Source organism: Microchirus variegatus (genome assembly GCF_963457635.1).
Source record: "Microchirus variegatus genome assembly, chromosome: 2".
Lineage (NCBI taxonomy): Eukaryota > Metazoa > Chordata > Actinopteri > Pleuronectiformes > Soleidae > Microchirus > Microchirus variegatus.
Window position 1 is genome coordinate 24006977 of NC_139803.1, and position 19964 is coordinate 24026940.

At 41.8% G+C, this 19964-nt stretch overlaps 2 protein-coding genes across 2 annotated transcripts; one reads left to right on the forward strand and one right to left on the reverse strand.

Annotated features, from left to right (window-relative positions):
• Positions 1-319: 319 nt before the first annotated feature.
• On the forward strand, positions 320-10589 carry LOC310944797 (phospholipid scramblase 2-like). Its single transcript, XM_083910632.1, has 8 exons — positions 320-449; positions 946-1046; positions 4324-4604; positions 5038-5080; positions 5238-5458; positions 6740-6901; positions 8624-8785; positions 8878-10589. Exons 2-8 carry the CDS (start codon positions 1034-1036, stop codon positions 8935-8937), a joined length of 942 nt encoding a protein of 313 aa, XP_083766758.1. The 5' UTR covers positions 320-449; positions 946-1033; the 3' UTR covers positions 8938-10589.
• Positions 10590-11496: 907 nt separating this feature from the next.
• tnk1 (tyrosine kinase, non-receptor, 1) lies at positions 11497-18382 on the reverse strand (the record flags this gene model as incomplete). The annotated part of the gene is made up of 13 exons (XM_083905827.1): positions 11497-12119; positions 12950-13045; positions 13135-13616; positions 13959-14020; positions 14673-14924; positions 15460-15554; positions 15748-15894; positions 16099-16225; positions 16337-16614; positions 16718-16870; positions 17796-17954; positions 18046-18107; positions 18220-18382. The coding sequence occupies 13 exons, from the start codon at positions 18380-18382 to the stop codon at positions 11985-11987; spliced, it is 2211 nt and encodes a 736-aa protein (XP_083761953.1). The 3' UTR covers positions 11497-11984.
• Between the last annotated feature and the right edge of the window lie 1582 nt (positions 18383-19964).

A 19964-nucleotide genomic window follows, 5' to 3' on the forward strand; every position in this document is an offset into this window, starting at 1 on the left:
GTTGGGGAATTGGCGCCATCTAGTGTCGATGATAAACACCACCTCTGACAGTGTGGCTCCTCCCTTTTGCTGTTGGCGCTGATAAAAAACATCTGCGTGATGTTAGTTCTTAATGTTAGCTACTGAGCCAGGAAAGCGAAGGTAAAAAAAGCAAACAACATTTAATAACGTTAATGAATAAACATATCCATGTTGCTGGAGTTTAATTTGGGACAATGTTGTTCGCGACAGAGTTAATAAAAACCGCATGAGAGTGAAAGGGGGAGGAGAATGTAGAGGGAAGTAAACGAGTGGAGGGATTAGCAACAACAACACACGGAAAGAGAGAGAGAAGAAGACGACAGAGAAACGCCTTCTCTGCTCCTTCCATTACATTAGGAGGTTTTTTAAGTTTCTTTTCGCCGGTATTTACTTGTAGTTTTCTTGTTTGGACAGCAGCTGACAGAGAGGTGAGGTTTCTGTCACTATTTGTCAGTCTTTAAGATATTAAAGACAAAGTGTATAGAAGTTTTGTTTTTTTAGACATTTTTTTAAATTAAAAACCCAACTGTGGCTTTTAACCTCTCACAGAAGAAGCGTTTACGCGCGTGTGTGTGTGTTTTTAATGTAACTGTTAAATGTACTGTTCCGATTTGAGCTAATTTAATGTAAACATAGCAAATCTGAAAACACACAACATCATGTTACGTAGATTGGAAAACGAATGGTTCTCCCCCTCCCTCCTGCCTCTTTTCAGACATGTTGCACCCACTTCAGGGATATCTCTGTGCATCAGTATCACATGCTTTATCTGCTATATATGATATTTTAGATTGACTTGTGGTGTGTTTTGTGTGATTTATGCCACAACGTTGTTTCTGTGTAACACCCATCTGCTTCCCTTCCTCAGTTTTTGAGTTTTTCTTGGACATCCACCCTCCTCACTCCTCCCTTTTCCATTTCCAGTTTCCCTTTCCAGAGTTCCTGGGGAAAAGACCACTGATAATAATACAAGTTCCAGGCAGTGTCCAGATTAAACAGCCATCTTCTCGCCATGTCTGGTCCTGGTGAGTGTCTTCTCTACAAAAAAAAAAAATCACAGCCTTGGGAAAGGAAAATGTGGGGAAAATATACACCTACACAGCTTTTTATTGTTGACTTTGTTTGACTACAAAGAAAGAGGAATGACACGTTTTTTTCCCCCTCTTCCTATTTCATCATAAGACTTTGGATCGCTTCACTTTTTCCATTGTGTCATGTTCCATAGCTATTGTAAATATGTATATACTCATGCATCTCAAGTTTCCTGGTACAACCTGACCATTGAATGTTGCAATAGAATAAATGAATGACTGCCTTGTCCTGCTTGTCCAATTCTCGCCAGTGGCCTTGCGAAAATGGTACCGTCCTCAAGGTTGATTCATTTGAAAGACTCCTCCACATGGAGGCGTGACCACATGTGTTTCCTTGTAATTTAGAGAAAGGAACGCAGAAAGAGAGGTGAGGCAACCACAAGCCTCAGAGTTGCACTGCACGAATCACATCCTCTTTTTGACCTCTGCTTGTTGTTAAGAAGGCAGAAGTAGTGGTGAGAGGTTTTGGTTACCCCCTTAATTGTAATCCATGAGGGTTTTATCGCAGTAAACACAGTTCTGAAATGTCAGCACGTCCACACCTTCACCGTGGAAGAAACAATGCATTATTCTTTTTTTGTTGGATGACATAAAACCAGTTTTGTCTGCTGTGACTCAGTATCAGCACATGGTGCATGACACAAGAGCGAGTGTTACTGTTAAAATTACACGGAGTGACAAGTAAACTAACATTGAAATCATAAAAACTGATTTGTTAAGCATGAGTTGATGGAAAGAGAGATGGAAAGAGGTCGTGAGAATGTAGAGAGTAATAAAACTAACCCTCACCTGACAGATCTGGATCTTTTATCTGTGTGTACCATCACAAGGGTTTGACAGGACGTCAGTTGTGAGGCGTTGTCACGAGGACGGCGGAAAAATCAATACATTTTAAATCGAAATTGTAGCGTGGTTAGTTTAATTAATGAATCTATCTTCTTAACAAAAGACATAGTTTTAGTAGGATACAGTATAGTTAATGTTTGTGGGTTAATTGTCTATAACATTTTAAATCTACTACACAGTGAATAGTGAACTGAGCCTTGACCTTATTGAACCTTAAATTCATTTATATATACACATTTTCCCCAAATCCTTTAGACCTAGTCAGGAAACAATTAAGTTTTTTAATTTGTTTATGATATCGGTGCAAATTAAATCTACTGGGGCAATAAAAAGTTTTATTCATCATTCTTTTATTATTAATTTAAAGCACTTGGGGGGGGGGGGGGGCAGTGCTATTAGTGGTGGACTTAGTGTGTTGGCGATGAGCTGTAGTGGGAAAAAGTGTAAGTATTATATAATGTTTTGGAATATTTATTTATTTATTCTATGACTCTTCTGATTTTTAACTACTACTACTTTAGTAGAAAATGGTGAAATATGACTTCATGCTGTACTTCATCAGATGACCGAGTCATAAAAATACATCCATGCGCGTACAGTATATTGCTTTTCTTTCAAATTGGAGTCATGTTTTTTTGCCGTCACAGATTGTTGTGTTTTCGTGCAGAGCGACCGACTAAATTGGGTCAGACCATCTGAAGGCGCAATGGGAGGGTTAGAATATTTTTCCCAAGGAGAAAGCTCATGGAAACATGTTAGAAACCACCCCCTTAATGGACACTTTGACATGCAGACTGGGGGGGGGACATGGATCGAATGTCAAACCTTGCAAACACATGACCACCAAGCATTCCATTTTATTATACCCAGACTTCATCTTCATGCACTTTTCCTGCTGTGGCTTTGCCACTTGAACGCCTTTCCTCCACGAATCTACACATATTATTAGTTTGTGGCTTTATAATCCAATTGAGGAGCTGATGTACAGGTCTGATTTTTATCACGAGACTCTGTGAATCATCCAGGCTTTCAGTAAACGTGATGTCAGACACTGCTTCTGCAGAATATGAGCTGCCTCTGTGGTTTTGACTGGATAATGAATTTAAACAGGTTCCAGCTTAGTTCAAACAAATTCCAGCTTGTTTTAAACAAATTCCAGCTTGTTTTAAACAAATTCTCGCTTTTTTACGAGCGTAAACACGGACAATGTTGAAAAATGACACCACTGTTGTTGTTGTATGGTCCAGTCCACTATTTACACTTCTCTCTCCCTGTAAGAGCGGTCGGACCATATTGTGACCATAATAAGTAGCTTATTGGCTCTGCTCTCTTAGCAGGGGAGGCAGGATGATCATAGCACACACCTACTCACACCTACTTATATACTCATACACACACACACACACACACACACACACACACACACACACACACACACACACACACACACACACACACACACACACACAGAGCAGCTGCGATAAGTCAGAGTCACACGGATTTTGACCTCCTCAGTCTGTGTTGCTTTGCTGCAGTGACGACCTCACTACCTGTTTCTATTTTTCATCTTATTGGGAGGTAAGAACTTGAAACCCTCACCTGGTCAAGACTTCAGGTTATGATTCATGAGACAAGATTCGGAAGTTGAAAGTGGTTTTATTTAATTTTTTGTTTTCATGTTTAGAACATTTGTAAATTTTTATTTGAAAAGTTAGGATGACTGGTGAAGGACCAGCATGCATGTGATATATCTGTGTTTCCAGGTAAAATGGGTTTTATGTCTGTGTTTCCAGGTTAAAAGTGTTTTATATCTGTGTTTCCATGTTAAATGTATGTTATATCTGTGTTTCCAGGTTAAATGTATGTTATATCTGTGTTTCCTGGTTAACCGTGTGTCATATCTGTGTTTCCTGTACTAAATATGTGTTTTTAATGTCATGGGGTGACATTCAAATTAGGAGCCGTTTGTTTGTTTTGTAAACTACTATTGTAGATTATTTGGTTTTATTATTATCAATATTCATGAGTATCCTAAACTATGTTTATGTTAACTTAAATTACTAGTTTTGATCAGCATGTTTGAATTTATTTGTCTTACGTAGTATATTTGGTCTGGGTATAATGTCAGCTTTCCATTAGTTAGGATGACTGACGAGGGACCAGAATGCATATGTGGCAGACAGAAAACAAAATCTCTTTGTTTGTACGTTTACTTTTTAGATGATAAAACCACACGGTACATGACATTAATCTGGACTGGACATGCATAATAAAGACATGTGCCCTTGTTTGTAGACACGTGGCAAATACATACCTGTTTAGGATGACAATGACTTACTAATATCCCTATCTTTTTTATTTTCAGGTTACCCAAACGCTTATCCCCACGCAGGTTACCCTATGAGCCATTCCAGCGGCCAATCGGTCGCTCCTTATCCAGTTGCTCCAGCGGGGTACGACCCAAGTCAAGCTCCTCCACCAGGCTTCAACATGAGCTACAATCAAGTCCCAGCTCCGGTCATGTATCAGCCAGGACCGGTAGTTACAGGTCAAGAATATGGTGCCGCTCCAGTGGCAATGGCTGCGCCTGGGGTTCCTGCTGTAGTTCCTGTCGGCGTCCCACCGGGGCTTGAGTACCTCACACAGGTAGGGCTGATCTCAAAATGCTGTTTTACTGCTTACTTTATTACGAAATAGATTACTTGAGTACCACTCCTTCAGTCAGGAATGAGTTCCCTCTCTGTGTTTGACCAGTCCATTTTTCAGCAGTGACTCGTGACTCAGAGACATAAAGCTACACTTTACAACTAGCTGGCTGTTAATGAATAAAGAACAGCCTCACAGCCTTTGCATGGTTTGAATATGTAAATACACAACTAAAATACACAACTGTTGTTCTAGGGACAATCGTGTGTAAAGAAGTCAGCAAGAAGCAAGATTTTTACTTCTTTGAATTTACTCTTTTTAGTCAATGTCTTCATGAAAATTCATGAGAAGAGTAGGTTTTCTCTTGATTTACGCTTTTCGATTCTTTTCCAAAATCAAATTTTTCACATTGTTTTCTTCCATTTGGTTTCAGATCGACCAGATCCTAATTCACCAAAAGGTGGAACTTTTAGAAGGTAAGGCCTGCTACTTGTTCATACAGTCATATTTCCTCTTGCTACTTTTGAGCACAGGATGTAAACAGCAACCTCATAATCATAAAAATGACATCTGGCCTTTGGAATTCTTTGCTTATCAAAACTTTATTTCCATCTCTTCCCTGACTCCGGCCAGCATTTATTGGGTTCGAGACCAACAACCAGTACGAGATAAAGAACAGCCTGGGCCAAAAGATCTACAAGGCCAAAGAGAAGAATGACTGCTGCACCAGGAACTGCTGCGGCTCGCTGCGCAGCTTCGACATGAAGATCAAGGACAACATGGACAGAGAGGTCATCCGCCTTATTCGGCCTTTCCGCTGCGTGTCCTGCTGGTGTCCCTGCTGCCTGCAAGAGGTGAGGCTGTGATATATTGGTGTCAAAATTAGCTCTTGATAGCCTTGTTATGTCATGATTTACAACACCAATATTTACCAGGTCGATGTGTTAAGAATTCAGCCACTTATGGACAAACACTGATGTCTTTGTTTTAATATTTGCATTGAGCTTGTCAAGATGTCTGTGAGTTATGGTGTTAATATTCAACTATATTGTTAATCTGGTGGTGCAAGAGATGAAACAGTTTCTAATCTGTGGTTGGTTGTAAAGGCATCACAGTAAAAGTCACTTTGACCTTTGAAAAATAACTAAAGACAAAAATAAAAAAGAGGGTAACACCATTAACTAGGAAGTCGCATACTAGCCCTTTATTAGTAATCATTAAGCACGTATTTACACCTTATTCGACAGAACCTTATTCTACCTCTATTACGACATGAATTAAGATTTTTCCTATATAAGGTGTTAATACGTGCTTAATATTTACTAATAAAGGGCTAGTATGCTACTTGTATGTATGCTAATAAGCACCTAGTTAATGGTGAATATGCGTTCCATAATCTAAAGCATCACCAAAAAGGGTAAAAAGATATTTTCTTACTAACCTGTACATATCTATGTATGTATCCTATGTATCCCAGTATATTTCATACGTAAAATTTACATATGAAATATGTACTTATTTAAACACATTTAATGTCAAACCATTGCACAAGTGGACCCACTATGGTTTATTTACTTTCAGTACATTAATCTGCAGCTAAACATAACACTGGCCTGGTTTTGGTAAGCCTGTTTAAACTGCTAATAAACAAGCCACAATTACAGGATTATTAATACTTCAAAAGGCAGAAAACATAATGTTTCTGTTGCTGTTGCCTTGTTTTGCCGTTGAGTCGTGATGAGGCATTTCAGTGTCTCTGTGAACCAGTGTACTCAGATGTATGAATGGCCCTTTTGTCCAAATGATCTGCCGTCCCTCCACCTCTCACAGACCTTTCGCTCCCAGTCTAAGTTTTTATCAGTAGTTGGCTCCTACTGGCTGCAGGACATTCCCGTTGGCTCAGCCTCAAGCTCTTACACAGTCACAGAATGTAGTTCTCTGTTTATTGACCAGACAGGAGCCATGTGAGATTCATTACCTTTGCTACATGATGCCAACTCACTCGTAATTCCCGCTGTCTCATGTGCTCTGTTGTGTTGCTCTGTTGTCATATTTTATTGATTTACACCCGACTGTGATTTTAATGCTACGTGGAACACAGCTGTCAAACCTTGTGTCATATATCTCACCCACAGATGGAGGTCCAGGCGCCTCCAGGCACCACCGTAGGCTTCGTCAAACAGGACTGGCACCCGTTCCTGCCTCGCTTCAGCATCCAGGGAGCGCACAAGCAGAATCTGCTGAAACTGGAAGGGCCCTGCTTTGCCTGCAACTGCTGTGGGGATGTCAACTTCGAGGTACGTTGAGACGTAGTTGTTGACTTTTTGCCATGCAATTCCTGACATATAAAGGGCCTAAAACACTTTTTGTGGAAACCCATTTGAAAGCTTAAATTAACATGTCAAAGCTTCAGTTTGTAACTTTGGGTGTTTTCTTTTTGCTTTTAATCTCCCTCTGTTTGGTCCAGGGTTTCTCACTCCTGGTCCTGGGGAGCCATTGTCCTGCATATTTTAGGTGTTTCCCTGCTCCAGCACACCTGGTTCAAATAAATGGGTCGTTATCAGCAGAGCTTACTGACGAGCTGACCATTTGAAACAGGTGTGTTTGAGCAGGGAAACATCTAAAACATGCAGGACATTGGCTCCTCAGGGCCAGGAGTGAGAAACCCTGGCCTATATGACCAGAAATATACATTTTTTGTTTGCTGTATCCAACAAGTTTGTCAATTATTCACTTCTGAAACGTTTCGTGGGCATTTCTTTGTGTTGTCAGTCATTCCTCTAACATGTTTGCGCTTGTCTCGCTTTACAAGCACAATGTCTATTACTCTATAGCAGGGTTTCTCACTTCTGGTCCTGGGGAGCTACTGTCCTGCATGTTTTAGATTTTTCCCTGCTGAAACACACCTGACCAGGAGGGAGAAACCCTGCTCTATAGCATCCATTCCTCTATTACAGAGTTATGTGGAGCTTAATCAGCATTGTGTAACAGACAGTTTATATTCAAAAGCTGTCAGCAATTATATCCAGTGACTGTTTTGTCTTTAAAAAAAAAAAAAAAACATATTTGGGAAGTTTCTTCTGCACAAAAAGAAAAATGTGCTAAGGATGACTTGTGGTTTAATGATGTTTATGTGCAGGGTGAGTTCTGACCAAGCTTGTCAAACTTACAAGAAATTGAGTCACAACACTGAGTAACAGTTTAAGACGTAGAAAATGTCCATTACGTGACCCATTGAAAGCGCTGGGTCTCCAATAGACACATTATTGTGGCACATGTTGTGAAACTCAACTTTTGTTTATGGAACACATTTGAAAACAACCAAGGTTGACCAAAGTGAACTGAATGTCAAATTAAAAAACAAAACAGTGCATATCAAGAGCACATAAAAGCAGAATTTACTTGTTTATCAAATTAAAAAGCACTATCAACGGTCTCTCTCTGGAGTATGACCGAAAACACAACGAAATGCCCCAGAAATGTTTTAAAGTGAATGAAAGCTGCTGCTAAAACAATAATATTGTTCAGCAGTTTGATGGGATAAATGCCTATTGCCCACCCCTGTGCTGTTGCTGTATACACACAAACGCTCCCTCAGTCAGGTCTGATAGTATTGCTTGACATGAAAGACACATCATTTCTGTTCATGAAGATTAAACGCGAAGATAAATAACAATGAAAATCACTAATCAAAGTTACGCACTGTGGCTTTAGGACTTGCCAAGTTAATGAGCACTTTTTATGAACCAAAATTTTCACATTTTTTCTTTAAATAAAACCTTATAGTTTCAAATCTGTCTGTTTTAGATGTTTCTATGGTCAAACACACCTGATTCAAATGGTCAGCTCATCAGTTGTGTTGGAGCAGGGAAACACCTAAAACATGCAGGACAGTGGCTCCCCGGGACCAGGAGTGAGAAACCCTGGTGTATACTAAAGGGGTTGTTTTTTAATTTTAATTAATAATTCAATTTAAATGAGAATGTGTGAGGATCACTGTCGTTCTTTTCCCATCACAGCTGAAGGGGGTGGATGACGACAAATGCATCGGTCGCATCTCCAAGCAGTGGAGCGGTCTCTTGAAAGAAGTCTTCACCGACACGGACAACTTTGGCATCCAGTTCCCTCTGGACCTGGACGTGAAGCTGAAAGCCGTGCTCCTGGGAGCCTGCTTCCTCATCGTAAGTCCACGACCTCTGGAAACAACGCAGCTTTTCAATTTTCAACGGTATCTCAATGAATGACGATCATTCCCTTTTCTATTGTTTTACAGGATTTCATGTTCTTTGAGAAAGTGGGGGAGGCCAACCAGCGCAGCACTGTGTTTAATTAAGAAAGGAAAAAAACAGGAGGGAAATCAAAAGCATGGCAGCAAGGACTTTCTCCAGTTATGCATACCTTTTTTATATTTACTATGTTTGTCTAGTTCTTCTTCACAAGATTACAGCCAACACGGTGCTAACACCTTTTATACTGAAACACAGACCAATAAGAGCCATCGATTCCAGATGTCAGCAAATGATTTAATTCAACTGGCTGCCGATGTTCTTTAAACTCCATAATCTTTGCCAAAGAAAATCAATGTTTTTTTCAGCGCCTACGCAATATAAAAAGAGCAGATTTCGGTAATGTTCAAATGTTTAAGATGCAATGACTTATTTGGTCTGTCTTACACTGGCATTTACATTTCATATTTATGCTGTGTGTTATTCACAACTATAGCACTTGTGTTTTAGCCGTGCCAGTGGCAGTGTGTTGGTCTACCGCTTTTGGTTGAGACTGAAATATTTGAACAAGCGTAAGGTGGATTTGTCAGCGAGTGTTGTACATTATCTTCGTGATCCCTGAAGGATGACTCCTTAATGACTTTGGGCGTCCCATCCCAGGAGAACTTGTTTTTATACCCTGTAAACTAATGACATGCTTATCATCTTCAGTTTAATCATATGTTAAGTTATAGTCTAAATGTTAGCATGTTAAACCATGTGTTAACATCCTAAATATTTGACCTAGTTGTGTCACTGTGAGCTCATGTTAATGTTAATATTTAGCCTAAGTACAAAGTGCTGCCAGTCCCTTCATCAATATCCTAATACCTTGTGGATAGAATGTAGAGATACAGAGAATGTGAGGACTAACCACATTAAGCCGTTGTTAAGCTTTTGTAAGGAAGCGGTGGTGACGCTGTGGAAGAAATTGGGAGGATGCTTCAATATCTTGTTGTCAAAAGTCGCGAGTGCAAGATTTCTTTTGCTTGACAGTATATATATATTTTTTTTTACCAAAGTGCTCTCTTTCTACCTCTCAGCTGCCGCTTCTCTTTCTCACTGTATCCAAGCCCAGTGTACATAATCGAACACACATGTAGACTACAGTGTGGCGCCCACAGCAGTCCAACCTCGCCCTCTCAATTTCCCTAGATACCGCTGCGTGAATTAGAGAGACAATGTGCAATGATGCGATGTGGAAAAATGGGAAGGAAGCGGAAAGAATGAAAAGCAAGAATTTTGGGAGCGAGTGAATCTTTGTCCGTCCTGGGAAAACACCACACATGAAGCGTTCTAAAGAATCAGTATGCAGATTTATGTACGCCTTGTTTTATATCGACGGGTTGTCGTCGTTTAATTCACCTCTGCGTTTCGAGTTGAACAATCTGTGCCTCGTTTCTGGTTGTAAATGCCACTATTGCTCTCATCCACGCGCTGTTATTTACATTGTCAGGCACTAAACGTGTCTATTTGCCTGTGCATACTGTGTTACTACGCTGCCATCAACCTGTCTGCAATCTGATGTCTGAGAAGGAAACGTGATCTCGTCAAAGGATGTACATTACATCGAATGGAAATTTCTCATGTTAATCTGCGGACTGTGCTTTTCTGAACCAGTTGAATCAGCAGCTTTGAGGTTCCGTCAAAACTTTATTGTACCGTTTGTTTCAATGTGTTTCATAAAACAATCCTCTGTTGTTCCAAATTTTTAATAAAGAAGTAAATAGCTGTAACCATAAAAGTGTCCTATTCCTCTCCTCGGCTGTTTTTCCTCTGTCAAACTCCGGGGGAAAAAAAACCGACATCTGGTTTTTACATGGAAACAATTATGCATCATAGGGAAATCCAGTCTTCTTTTCTGGCACATTGCACTAAAATCTCTGCTTTGCTTTAGTTGCTGGGTACATTTCCCACTACGATATGCACTGTGTTGCCGTCAACATCTGTTTTTTTTTTGTTTTTTTTCTCTGCTCCCATTTGTTAATTCCAGTGTTTCTCAGTCCTGGTCCTAGGGAGCCACTGTCCTGCATGTTTTACGCGTTTCCCTGCTCAAACACACCTGATTCAAATAAGTGGCTCGAGCAGAGAGCAGATTGAGAAACCCTGTTCAATGGATTCAGTCCTTATTTAGATACTTGAAGGGGCCACTGGCACCATCTCCTGCAAGCAGATGGTAAGTGTGAGCAGCTCGTCTGCTCATGTCCTATCACTGAGCTACACTTGGTACCCTTTTACTCACCTTTTTATTTGTACTGTCTACAAATGTCTTAACAGTAATATTAGCACATCTATTGAATTGTCCACCATAAGTAAAGTCTTCCTAATTGACACTTTTATGTTTCCTAGTAAAACCTTACATGGTGCCTACATTTCCCACAATGCAACATTCCACTGTGGTCTGCAGCAGAGATTGAGGCGTGTCGGTTATGTTTCAACTGTATTCTTTATTTACAGGTACAGACTGGCAGTTTGGCAGTTCATCATACTTGTTACTTTGGCAAACAGACTTTATTATATAAAATCCAGTCAGACCAGATCAAGTTAAGTTCTTATAAAATATGTACAAAATTCACCACGGTACAAAAACCTACTTTAAACTAACACACTGTGCAGGACGAGGTCTCGTTAAAAATACAAAAAATACAAAAAAAAAATGAACGCAGTGTCAGACACATTGTGCATATTGCTTTTCATATTCATCCATCTTCATTTTCCCATTTTGATCTGCACCGTAGTGAGCTTCCACACCCCTTTCCATGGCGAGAGTTGGAAGGAAGGAGTCGATGCATAAGAAAACATCCACTCACACACTCTCACAGCAAGAAGGTCACTGGTTTGGTGTTCTCTCTGGTCCAAAAACATGCAGACGAGGTTAAATGAACAGTCTATATTGACCATAAATGTGAGTGTGAGAATGAATAGTTGTCCATCTCTGTATTTTGACCCTGCAATGGACTGGTGACCAATCCAGGTACTGTGACTTTCGCCCTATGTCAGCTGGGATTGACTCCCGTCTCCCATGAGCCCTCATATAGACGATAAAGCAGTAGAAAATGAATGAATGAGTGTCTTCAGACTCGTCTCTCTGAGTTGATTTGGGACGCTCCGTCTCTCATGGGCCTGGCCGTTCTTCCCGGGACCATCGGAGCAGGTGGCGACTGGCCAGCTGCAGGTTCCACTGGTATCTGGCGAGGATCCTCAGACAGTCCTCTTTAGAGCAGAGGCTCAGTGAGTACAGATGCTCGAACTGAGGGGAGAGAGAGAGAAGAAAAAGCTGTAAAAATGCTGTAGATATATAGCTATACTCATTTTTTTTTAAATGTGGTAATCAAAGGTGCTTTTAAACAGGATGTTTTGCATCTTCAGTGAAATGCAAAGTACGTGGAAAACACCTGCTGTGATGTCACAGACTGGCCTGAGTTGCAAAACTGTCGCATGTTATTGCTGAATATGCACAAGAAAGTTTGCCTGTTAATTTAAACCAGATTAACCCGTAAATACAACTCGGGGCTTAAAATCCCTTTCAGAATGCTTTTTAAAGCACAATATAGACATTCAAATAAAGCATATGGACACAAACACATATGGGACTGGATTTCCTTTTTTTGCAATGATGAGTGAACATTTCTGTCACTTTTAAGGTCCAGCGTGCTGTCGTGTGTATGTTAATTGGCTGAAATGAAACGAATTAGCCATAAATATGTTTGCTTTTCATAGCCTTAGAATAAACATTTTATAATACGTGCTTTAGTAAGTTGCTTTATGGAGGCTGACACCAGTTTCTACAGCCCAAGCAAATCAGAAGGATCCTGCATTTCATGTTTCGAAGCAGAAGCTCACCAAACAATTGAAGAAGTGAAATCCTTTCTGGTGTCAGGTCACCGTAGATCTCTTTTGTGCTTTAGAAAGGGAGGGGTGAAAGGAGGAGTCCTCCGTTTCTTACACACTGGACCTTTATTTAAATGCCTAATATATATATCACCTATTTGTTTTTATGCAGGCAACATACTAAGCCACCTTGCTTGGCTGTGTTTTACATCAGAGTTGGTTCTAACAGACAGTTCTTCATCGTCTGACCTTCAGTTGTTGCTCGGCTCGCAGTGGGTTCCACTCGGTGCGCTGCAGTGCGCTAAGAACCTCTTCAGTAGTCACTCCATGTACCGCCTCCATAACCTTCCAAGAGCAGAGCACAACACAAACGTATATTTTAATTCTTTGAGCGGGCCTTTGTGAAGCAAACAGTCGCAAAGCTTGTCTTGTACCTGTCCGATAAGACTCTCTCTCGTGTTCTGCACATGAGGGGATTTCTCACGATCTCTGACTCGTTCCCTCTCCCTGCTGTCTGCGCTGTCGTCCAGCTGCGGAGTGGAGCGAGCCAATTGGGCCATCTTGACCAGGTTGGAGACTCCGACCCCCTGTGGAGGCTGGTGTGGAGGTTGCGGTTGTTGTTGATGATGCGCCGCAGGGTTTAGGACCACTTGCGGGGGCCAGGGCGGGCCTGGCATGGGATTGACCGTAGGCAGCCTCCTCTGAGACTTAAATTTGATGCGATTCAGGTTGGGGAGCGGCGGTCGAGGAGGGGGGAGGATGCTGGCCTCGCTGAATCGACGCGGGTCCTGCTGCGTCACTACGCTATGGGCGACAGGGGGCAGGAGTCTGCCGTGCTGATCCATTCTCATCACCCCAACTGTGTGAGCTCGAGGCCGGGGTCCACTCAACACCGACTCCAGGCTCTGGGACAAACCTGAAGATTTACACAAAGGGACTTTTAGAAAAGCCTTAAAAAACCACTAGGGGGCAGACTGAGTATAACATCATCAAGCATTTTAATGATGTTGAATTTGAAATATCATGGACATGCCGACTTCGTGATTTATGAAGGTAATTTGAGGATAAGGGTAAGAGAGCCCCCAAATAAATCATACATAATTGAGGTTAAGAGTTTTTATTTCGTCTATTTTACTTGATAAAAATCAACCCTGTTTCAGAAATCTCACCGTAACACAATGAAAATACAACATCTAATAAATACGAAGTACTTTATTATAATATTATAAGTTATACTGTTGTATTTTTTAGTCCCTACCTGCCATTTTCTGTAGATTGGATCCCTCCTCCCGGGCAGGATTCGGCCTCCAGCTGCTGTTGCTGTGACAGAAAAGTAAACAAATGAGGTTTGACAACGTCTACTTCCAAACAACACTGTGAGTGACAGCAGGTGGAAGTTCAGAGCTGTGGCGACATCTGCAATAAAACTCAAGGACTACGCAAGTTTCAAAGGTTTTCTTCACGATATAGATACACAGTAAAGACTACATGTGATTTTATGTGATATTGGGTAAAAAGGAAAATTAGCAAAGGCCATGTTTTAGATAGAAAACACCCTAAAACACAACAGCATTGTAAAAAAACAGCTTCAGGAAGTCAATATATTGTCTCTTTCCTTGTTTCAATATTTTGGTCTTTAAAAAAAGTGTGAGATTTGTTTTAGTTGACCCTGTTTGGTCTTCATGACATGAACATACAAAATCCATACAAAGTCCTTCATCTAAGAACAGGCTCTGTCAAGCAATACTATCAGACCGAACTAGGATTTTAGAGGAGTAAATTTCCCTTCTGAAACGTTTTTAGTGCAAGAATGTTGCCGGGCGATACGAGATCTTAACACCCACAGAGTCATATGGAGCTGATATGGCATCAGCATTTGTTTATATAAAAGTGCAACAGGGTTTTAGAAGAAGAAAATACACCAAAGAGTGGAAGTAAAAAATAAACAGGAGGGTGATGGGGTTTCACTTACTCTTCCAGGCCCTCTGGTGCTCCCCAGCAACGTTCAGGTTTGATGTCTCCGTGTCCGGTGTGGTGCAGGCTGCCCTTCAGAGGGGGTGAGATGTAGTCAGAGCTGGTCATGGTCGGGTTATGTTGTGGGTGGCTGGAAGTCGGGGGAGGAGCGGCAGGAACAGAAGGGAGCAACGGCATGGTGATGCTCGCCGGAAACCAGCCGACTGCCAGCGTCCTCTGATTCTGGCCTTTCCACTCACTCAGCTCCAGACTGTGGAGACAGACAGACGGACAGGCACAACATCTGTTTAAAGGTCCAGTCACTGGAATATTTACTGGTAGAAACCAAACACATTATCTAGAATTCTGATTGTTTTGGCTTTTGTAGCCATAGAAAAAAACCCTTTATATGTACTTTAGGGAAGGGCCTTGCTTCATTGAGGTTGCCAGAACATGAATTTTTGAAGCAACAAAGCAGCATGTTTTGTGCAACAAAGAAGGATGACATCCTCTATTACAGGGTTTCTTACTCCAGGTCCTGGGGAGCCACTGTCCAAATACCTACAACATGCAGGACAGTGGCTTCCCAGAAACCCTGATATAGTGGAAAAACGCCATTAGATGTCACAAATTCTTCCACACTGGACCTTTAAAGTGAGTCTGTTTTAGCTTCAGCAGTGTTTATCTCAAGTGTGTCAGTGAAGTCAAAAGGTAAAATGTGTTCAAGGACTCCGGAGATCACAGGTGGAATGTGATCTTAACAAAAGCCCTTTGTGCTGGTCAAACTTTTTTTTTCCCTCACTCACCCATGGTCGATGACTGTCACAAGGTCGTTTGCCACCAGCGCGAGTTTTCTGGGTTCAGAAAAGTCCCTCGATACTTGCACCTCCATCGGTTTGGCCTGCAGAGGCAAAAAGTCAAAGATTCTACCTGTGATCCTGTGTCATTGCACTTTTTCACGCGCTTTCCAAGACAAAAGATGTACATTGTACATTACATTGCACGCTTGGCAATGAATCTAATCTAATCTAACGTAATCTCTTATCAAACACATTTCCTCTTCATTTCACCATCAGAAAGACATATTTTCAGACCTCTGACACCATGGTGGCGAGCTGAGCGAAGCTGGGTCTGTCTGCAGCGTTGCAGGCCCAGCACTTCCTCATGACGGCGTAAAGCTCCTGAGGACAGTCCTGCGGTTTCTCCAAGCGCTCGCCCTCCCGCTCCACGCGCCACACGATCTGCGTTGGAGAAAGTAAATGTCAGGGACACCGAAAACAGTGAGTCACAGAGCGTATGAATGAAAAAAAAACAAACAAAAAAAACCCTGACAGTATTAAGGTGGAGTCGCATTCCACACATGAACACAAATACGCTGACACATGGAAGCAAACACGGAGATCATATCGTGAATATTCCCGACGCGGCTGACGGCAAGCACCAACCTGTCGGCTTGACAGGCCGAACCACGGCTCCTCGCAGAACGTGAACATCTCCCACATGGTGACACCAAACATCCACACGTCTGAGGCGTGGGAGAAAGAGCCAACACGGAGACTCTCTGGAGCACACCTGAAAAACAAACAAACAAAAAGGTAAACATGTCAGAACATATAGCCGGGGAGAAATTTAAGCACCCCCCCCCCCCCACGTCTAGTTTTGAAAGTGTCAAAGTGTCCTCACCATGCGAACGGGATGCGCTTATGCGCCGACATGACGTAGTGATCCGCCTCTTGGCTCAGACCTCTCATTAGACCAAAGTCTCCGATCTTCACGATCTCCCTGGAAGCCAGCAGCACGTTTCTTGCAGCCAAGTCTCTGTGGATGAACCTCCTGGTCTCCAGGTACTCCATACCTGCCACGATCTGGTTAGCAAAGAGCCACAGGCGGAACAGGGGGTACTCGTATTGACGCGAGCGCAGCATGTCGTACAGAGAACCCAAGGGCGCTAGCTCTGTCACCTAGAGGACGGAGAGTTGGATCAGCGTGTATTCCAGCTCTTAAATGCATCTTAGTTATATATGTAAATTATGTCCAACAGTTTCCATGTTCCAACAATCTAACCATCTTGAGAGGCTGCGTGAGCACCACGCCGTACAGTCGTATGATGTTGGGATGATCCAGCGACTGCATGATGGTCACTTCCTGGAGGAAGTCGGTCAGCGTGTCCGTCTGCCTGGACATGTTGCTCCTCAGTGATTTCACTGCGACAGGCAGCTGACAGGAGAATGAAGAAGCCCTCAGATTTAGCGCATTAGTGTAGTGTGTTTAAGACAATTCATCTCATATCCATCATTTCATGTCATTACCCTAAAGATCAGGACCCAAAATGTCCCCACAGCAGTGAAGCAGACTCATAATTAACATCTCGGGTTACACCAGTTGTGATTGTAATTCTTAGTAAGTACAAGCATCAGATGATACAGAAAACGTATAATATACTGTATTAACCCAAAATAACTGTTTTGGGGCACCACTAAAACATATCAGCACCTCAACAAATGGTTATCAAACACATTTACTTACACTGTGCTCCTGACCACTTGATAATCTAAGTTCTTAGTCAATTTTATCTCAGTTTTGGTGTCTTGAGGGAAATATATGGTCATTTTACAGCCAAAATATCTGCTCTATGTTATCAGTGAGGCTCAAAGGGCTATTTGTCATATTGGGTTAAACAAAAAGAACATGCTGAACAATTGCATTTTCACTATAATATTGTTCAGATCTCATGTTTTATACATATTCATGCAGTACGTTTTGCATAAAATCTTTGTATCAGACTAATATTTGATTGTATCTTATGCAGTAATCTAGATATCTTTAGCTATATTTAGATAGTGTTGAGCTTATGTTATTTGGTTTTATTTTGTAGTTTAGTGCACATTTGCACATCTGTTCTCAGTCTTAAAAAAACAGAGTCATTAAACAGTTTACTTGTTTAGTCTTGTGCATGACACAACTATAATTAACGCAATTTATACTATCAATAATAGTCTACCCCAAGGTCTGTTGAGGGGGCCCCAGAAGTGTGTGGATGGATAATGTCAAACTTTGTCTGTTAATATGTTATTTAAAGCCTTTTTCAGAAAATAAGTTATTATAAGAAGCACTGCTGATCTAATATAATACCATCTCTTACCACTTTGCCCGTGGGTGTGTGCCACTCTCCTCTCTTGACCCCCCCGAAGGAGCCGGAGCCGAGCTTCTCGCCCATGACCAGCTCGCTGTCCTGTATCAGACACGGAAGAGCTCGGCTGCCGCCGTTCGGTGCCTGTTCCCCTCCATCCGGACCTCGCACCTGTGAACATGAATGAATTCATAAAGAATGAATTGATGATATGGAGTTCACACACAACACACATGTTTGTGCAATGGGAATTCATTCAAACCTTGGGCCGTGATCGTGAAGCCACCTTGTAGCGCTTCAGAGCTTCCCATAATCTTCGTTGTGCTGAAGGAAAAAGATTAAAGATGAAAGTATTCTTTACAAGAACAAGAACAGAGCTTATAAACCCGATTTCAAAGTGCTCTGTGCTTTTAGGCGTCCTGACGATCGGACTCACCAGGTTTGCTGATTCCGATCTGCTCCAGGTCGCTCTCCTTGACGTAGTTAAAGTGCTCGATGCGGGTGATGTTGAGTCCATCTCTGACGCGCAGGTAGAACTTCTCCAACTGGACCTCGGCCAGGAGGTGGTACAACCATTGAGTGTCCTGGTCCATCAGCATGACCTGCCTTTATGGACCTGCCTTTATGGATATACAGGAGATACAGTGAGGGACCTCAAATTCAATCTCCTCTTTTTCAGTCTAAAGATCTAAAAGAAACCCAAATGATGCAGTTACCAAACACTGCTGCTGTAGCTGAGTCTGTTAAACTGTAACTTTGCCCCTGATTAGGCCTTGTTAGGTTACCATGGAGACCAAACGTCCCTGGAAGAGCGATTGTTCTGCTTTCAGAACCGTGACAACTTTTCACAAGTTGTTTGTCGGTTTCCTGTGAGAAGGAATCTCGATTGCGTCTCTGCTTCTGTGGAAGCTACTTTACCGTTTAGCTTGACACATTCTTAATCAATCAAGGATTGATAATGAAGATGTCAAAATAATGATGGAAGTAGTAGGGCTGAACCATTCCAGGGAATGTTACAGGTGCTGTGATTCCAATTAAATTTGGAGTGAGTCACGTTGAGTTCAACAAAGAGATTTGTTAGGAAAAAAAGACATGAAGAGACTCATTTTAAACTAACTACCCGTCAGTCAACACCCATCGTGTGGTATTGTTACCGGTAAGTCACAGGCATCACCTGCAACCAGGATCCTTGATACCAGCTGTCAATCACACCCATATCGTCTATTTTCCTCTTAACGGCAGCATGATTTTTTAAAATCGACATCATTGCAACCTGCCAGGTGTCGCCCCCTGGTGCCTATACGGTATATTCTAACTTCCTGATTTGCCTCAAGAGCCAAACCAGAAAATGGTCAACGTCATGAACCTCAGTGTGTCAGAACGAGATGAGGAAACTTTAGCTTGTCGCATGTGTGTGTGTGTTTCAGGGGCACCAGTCCGACTGGATTCTGTTCACACGGTGACGCTGCATTTGTGTAACTGCTGAAAGTCAAGTCAGTGTGACTCTTAACATCAGCAGGACACTGAATAAACTCGTGACTAGACAGGTTTCCGGAAACTGTTTTTCCACCCTTTACGTGACCTAAATTACCTCATTACCTAAGCATGTGTGTCATGATCAAAACAGGTAGTTATTTCGCCGTTTATTCGTTTTGTGTGAAGAACGTGACGGTTTTCTGTGTTTCAGATTTGCAGCACGACCGTTAATAATTAATTTTCACTCTTTGGTGACACAAAAGATGAAATCCCAATTACACAAGATCTTACCTTATTTATGTCAAACATTTCAATTTTTCATGACTCATCTGATCTCACTGACTCACACAATTTCCTTTTGCCACAAAATTACAAGCTAAAGACACTTCCCCTCATGTCACTGAGAGGTTGCCATAAACAGCCATAAATAACCTTCTTATCAGCCCACCAAGCCCAGCACGTGAGTCAGGGAACCTTTTCAACTTTCCCACGTCACCTATGCTCGGGGGGAAAAAAAAGAAATCATTGACATCCACAATAAACAACAACATTAATGTCTTCAGCACTTACTCACACGACTTGTTCTCACAACGGCAATGCCAAGGAGGGAGGATACCAGTCTGGACTTGCATTAACGTCTGTGGAAAACTCCCAATTGATTTGCACCTGACTTCACTGAGCATGAGGCAAATTCTCTGCAGACTA

Coding starts and splice junctions, on each gene's coding strand:
- LOC310944797 (XM_083910632.1), top strand. Junction 5,081..5,237: donor AAAGGTGGAACTTTTAGAAG/GTAAGGCCTGCT, acceptor GACTCCGGCCAG/CATTTATTGGGTTCGAGACC. Junction 8,786..8,877: donor TGGGAGCCTGCTTCCTCATC/GTAAGTCCACGA, acceptor ATTGTTTTACAG/GATTTCATGTTCTTTGAGAA.